The sequence below is a fragment of the Suricata suricatta genome, chromosome 13, assembly GCF_006229205.1.
Source record: "Suricata suricatta isolate VVHF042 chromosome 13, meerkat_22Aug2017_6uvM2_HiC, whole genome shotgun sequence".
NCBI lineage: Eukaryota > Metazoa > Chordata > Mammalia > Carnivora > Herpestidae > Suricata > Suricata suricatta.
The window spans coordinates 592,864-598,153 of record NC_043712.1 but is presented as its reverse complement, the minus strand read 5'-3'; the positions used below and the strand labels follow the sequence as shown (position 1 = coordinate 598,153).

The 5,290-nt window shown below is 60.5% G+C and overlaps 1 protein-coding gene across 1 annotated transcript in view; it reads right to left on the bottom strand.

Moving 5' to 3' along the window:
* TOR4A (torsin family 4 member A) overlaps positions 1-5,290 on the bottom strand; it is a 6,575-nt gene that overhangs the window by 807 nt on the left and 478 nt on the right. The window contains exons 2-4 of the mRNA XM_029920969.1: positions 3,307-3,390; positions 2,874-2,917; positions 2,528-2,719 (exon numbers count right to left, since the gene is read on the bottom strand). Coding sequence (XP_029776829.1) covers positions 2,528-2,719; positions 2,874-2,917; positions 3,307-3,390 — 320 coding nt within the window. The remainder of the gene's footprint in view (positions 1-2,527; positions 2,720-2,873; positions 2,918-3,306; positions 3,391-5,290) is intronic.

The window sequence follows — 5,290 nt, the reverse complement described above, 5'->3', positions numbered from 1 at the left end:
GGGCGGCAGCACAGCCCGCACCGCGCCGTCCTTGGCCGGCGCCTCCGCTGGGGCCGAGCCCGCCCCGGGACAGCTACCGCGGGACGCGCCACACGAGAGCTACCGGGGACGCTGCCCCCCGACCCCACTCGTGGGTTCTCTCCCGAGGCGGGGGACGTGGTCGAGACCGGGCGCGGGCGGACCGGGCGCCAAGCGCCAGGCTCGCGGACCGCCCACCCCCACCCTGCATAGCCCGTCGGGCTCCGGGAGGACGGTAGTCAGGGTCCCTTTCCCCAGTGTCACCGAGACCCAGGATCCTCACGCGCCGCCTCTGGGGGACTCCCGGTCCCCTACCACCGGTCCCCCCCTCCCCTGTGTCCAACCATCCATGCCTGGGGCGGGCGGGAGTGCCAGATCCCTTCCAGTGGGGGGCGCACTGCAGTACTCGCGCGCAGCAGGGTCTTTGGGGCGCCATGTGAGGTAGTGGGGGAGGAACCTCCGAACTGTCCTAGGCGGTGACCCCAGAACAGAGATGACAGCTGGTCTCTAACCCGCACACCCCGCGCCTGGAGAGTGGGTGCACAGGGTGGGCTTTGAGTTGTGGGCGGCGGGGCAGCCCCCGTGCCCCCACCCTACCCCAGCCTCTGTGAGTGCCCATCCCCTCCCCCCGGTCAGGGCCCCCACTGCCCACCCCATCCCCTCTGCCCCCTCGCTGCCGAACCCCCAGTCTCCTCACGCTGGTTTCCACCACCCGAGCCCGTTCCCCCCATTCCCCGTCGCTGCCCCATGCCGCCCCCCATCTGCGCCATCCAGCGGGACTCCCCCACTGGCGCCTCTCTCTGGCGCTTCTGAGGCCCCCCGCCCCACCTCCCGGGCTCCCCAGCCTCCCCCTGCCCGCCGGCCCCCCACCTCTCTCCGCCCTCATTAGCATAGCAGCTGCTGGCCGAGCGGGACCCGCTCGGAGGAAAGGGCAGAGGCCTTGAGAATGAATGGGGGCCACGGCTTCGGAGGGGGCAAGAGAAGAAAGACAGACAGACGCTCGGAGGGACGAGGGACGACCCGACACACAGCCGAGCAGAAGAATGAGCCCGACGGAAGGGAAGGGAGTGTCGGAGGGGGGCGGGGAGCCCCGGCCCGAGAGGCGGAGCGTGCAGTGGGAGGTGGGGGAGGACGGCCTCCAGAGACCCCAAGCCCCAGGAGGCGGCCTCGGGAGGAGCCGTCTGGGAGGTTCCCAGACCTCCCAGGGCCCCGGCCCTCCGCGCCCTCACACCCGAGCCTCAGGCTTTGTTCCCCAGCTGCCCCCCTGTGCCTGGCATCCTTGCCCTCCGACGGCTCCCAGGTGCACACGCGCCTCATTTCTGCAGGCTCCTCCGAGGCATTGGAGGCACTTGGCCAACAGAGCTGCCAGACTGCCTGTGTCGTGGCCGCTCTGTGCCACCCTGTGCTGAGCTGCGAGACCTTTGGGGGACTGGCGCAGAGGGCAGCCCCTTCCCTCTCCTTTTCCCAACCCCCCTCCCTGGCCCTTGGCCCTTGGCCTCCAGACCCTGCCCTCCCTCCTCTGGCAGGCTCTGTCCTGGCTCCCACGCCTGTTGACTTTAGACTTCACTCTTTCTGGCTGACCATTTTCCTGCATTTCCTGGTCTCTCTCTGGCATCCATTCCAACAGTAAACACTTCCTGAGTCTGGCTGGGGTCAGGTCAGGGAGACAGACAGACATTTGGACTGGAGCCGCTGTTACTCCTGCTGGGGGAGTGGGGCCGGCCCTGCCTGCCGGACCCCTCCACACTGGGGGTCCTGGGTGGTCCTGGCTAGGCCCCTCCCTTGGCCTCCACAGGCACACCTCCAGAATCCTGGAAGCCAGGCAGAGAGGCCAGCGCTGACTTCTTTCCCGTCCTGGCCACAAAGACGCCTGAGAGGATGCTTCCACCCCTGAAGGCGCACCTGAGGGGGAGGGGGCTCTCAGGGGACACGGCTGGCCCACCCGCAGCAGCTCCTGAGCACAGAGGTCCTGGAGAAAGAACCCACTGGTTTGTTCACAGCTCTGACCTCAGGCAGCTGTGTCTGTTTCCTAGGGCTCTGCCCAGAGAAAGCGCCATGAAATGCCCATGAACGCATGTCTTGGGACACACCTGGAGCCAGGCTGGGGGCCAGGCACCTCGGACAAAGGCAGCCAAACCCCAGCAGGCCTCCTGCACAGCTGGGGTGCTGAGCAGGCCTCCGTTTGGTCCCTGCTGAGAGAAAACTATTCCTGTGAGCAGCGCAAAGCCTTTCTCCAAGGGGTCTCTCTGAGGCAGGACTTCCGGGGGGCAGCAGACAGCCTCCCTGGGGGCAGCCAGGCGCGGGGGCCTCCTGGGGCTTGGAGGGGGCTGCTGGAGTCGGGAAGCAGACCCCTTCCCAGCAGCCTGGGCCAGGAGCAAGCGTTACCTGCTAGTTCTGAGCCAGCGTCCTCCCTCTGCCGTGGGCACCAGCGCCTGGCGGGAAGTGGAGACGCGGTCCCGCATGCCACCCAGAGTGCGTGGGCCCGGCTTCATTGTCCGGACACTCCAACCAAAGTCCACGTTCTTGGAGCAACTCCCCCTTTCGAGGCCTGGCGCTCCCCGCTGGCATCCTCAGCCCAGTGCTCCGCCAGCCCAGTGGACATCACCTCCCTTGGGGACTCACTGGCAACAAACATGCTGCCACCTCTGCGGTATCTGAGGAGAGAGCCGTTCTCTCGGCCAGCTGAGGGGACGGTAAATGCCTGTTGAACCAACAGAAAAATGAGCTCAGAAACCCCTCGAGGGTACGACAGAGGAGGATACGCACAGTAGGAACATGGAAGGCACAGCCCCCAGAGCTGCCAGTTGGGAAAGGGCAGCGTGTCAGTGGGACAAAGTGTGGCTGCGCCCGCCTGCCGACAGGGACAGGATGCTGACCCCCTGGGCTGCGGCCTCGAGGTCTGAAAGAGGAGGAAAAGCTGTTACCTGGTCAGCCTTCAGCTGGCAGGCTCCTCTGGGGGGGGGGAGCCTCTTGCTCTGGGGTCCCTCACCCCTTTCCCACGCGGACCCAGGGCCCACAGGCAGCGCAGGTAGGTGCCAAGAGTCTCTGCTCCACTCGCGGCCCCGGCAGCAGACACCCTGCTCTGAACTCTGCGCGCAGGCACAGGGACGCGGGATGACGCTAAGTGCAGCTTGGGGTCTGTGCTCTTAGAGGTCTGGTCGGCTCCAGGGGCCTGCTGGCTTCCCCAGCTCCCAGATGCCACCAGGGGACGGAAGAAGAAACTTGGGAGAAACTTTTACTTGTCAGGAGACAGCAACTATGATGTTCCCCCAAATTAAAAAAAAATACCCGATCTGCGCAGCAGGTGGTCCAGCATGAACCCCCAGCAGAAGAAGGTGATGAGCGCAAGAGGGGCCTGGTCCTTCCCAGGACCTGTGGCACGGCTGGCTGGCTAGGGGCTGGAGAGAGCTTCAAGAACATTCCATGCAAAAGGCCTCAGCTGCTTTGCCTGGGAGCAGAGAAGAGGCTTGAGGGCTGGTTCTGGGCGAGCTCAGGGTGGCCTAGGTCCCCACCATCCCCCCCACCCCCCCGCTGGAAAAGGGTCCGCCCCTGGCACCTCACAAGTCCCGGATGTGGCCGACCAGTTTACCAGGCTCCGTCTTTAGGTGAAAACAAGCCAGGCTTTGTGTGGATGGCACCGACTAGCAGGCCATGGCCTGACCCTCCTCCTGGGTGCCAAGACTAAGAAGAATCAACAAATTTTTGTCTTTTAATAAAAAAATCAATGAAAAATTTATTCATAAATTTTTCATGCTGGGCTACAAGTCTATATCGTACACTCAGGAATGTGCTGCAGACTTTATCCAGTTAGAAGTGATCATACCGGGACCCACACACAGCTTCCACACAAGCCTAGAAAGTCTTAACATTAATTAACATAATTAAAAAGGTATTTGCATCTAGAAAAAATATACAGAAAAACTCCTTCTGGAGTAATCTGTGCCTCAGTTTCAATGTCTGCTTGTTCCACTGACATTGTCAATATATTCTGCTCACACAAGGTTTTACAAAAAGCCCCAGATGCCGCCGAGTGTGACCGGCCGCGCGCAAAGGGCCTCCACCCACCTGTGTCCTCAAGCGCTCCCCATTTCTGCACGGAGGGTCAGCGGCACTTCTACCCTGGGGAAGCCTCATTTAAATTTGAATAATTCAGCCTCCCTTTTATTTCTCAGGATCAAAACAACTAGGGGTGTGGGGTTGCATAGAAAATTGGAACCTCGAAGACCAGGAAGGGCGCCTTTCGGGACTGAAAGTGACGCGGAAGCACCGCCTCCGGCCCTGGTCCCCGCGCGGCCCCTCCCCCATGACAGGGTTTTTGGGTTCGAATCGAGTCCTTGAAGCTCCGGGAGACTGAAGAGGGGCCAAATACTCCTTCAACTTACTCAGCAATTAGCACAAGAGATTCACAGTCTTATAGGTATTTTATAAAAATATAAATATGGGTACACTGTTGCCTTCACAACGCTGGATACAACGCCCTTTAAAATTGGGTTTATAACCAAGATTCAAAAAATACACCTAAAACTTGGCTTAAAATATGTTAATATTTTATATTCTGTCATAAATGTTATGACATTCAAATGTGGCAAATCCATTTACCTTTTTAAAAAAGTGTGCAACCGACTAACTATAACAGAACTCACTAGAAAAGGTAGGATCCTCTCCCGCCGCCGGTCACCGCCACACCCCAGCACCCGTGCTCGCGAGGAGACTTTGCGAAGCCAGCAGGTTCGGGGGATTGTGGCCTGGCTCACAGGAGAGGGAGAGGGAGGCCCGGAGCTCCCCAAACTCGTAACTGTGTGTGTGTCAGAGAGAAAGGGGGGGGGAGGGGAGAGTGAGAAGAGGGAGGGAGAGGGACCTGCACGGGAAAACCATCAGGCTGGGCGGTATTTTCAGTGCAACCAAGAAATGACAGACTCAAGTTTTTAGTTTTAAGACTAAGGAAAAAAAATGTATCTTCCCCCCATAACCACATTGACCACGCACAATATTTTCCAAACAACAACAACAACAACAACAAAATTCAGGCGCACAAACTTCACCCACAAATATACACACACATGATAAATAGTTTAGAACCCTAAGAACAGCGGAGCGTCTCCACCAACGCGCGTCCGGGCCGGAAACGCCCCGCCATGGCCCCTGGGCGACTGCGGGCTTCGGCCGCGGGTCCTGCGGGCGGCGGAGCGCCCCGAGCCCGGCGTCCCCGCCGTCCGCCTTCCACCTTCGGGAGAAAACATTTTGACCGGAGGATCCGGTGTCTCGGGACTCC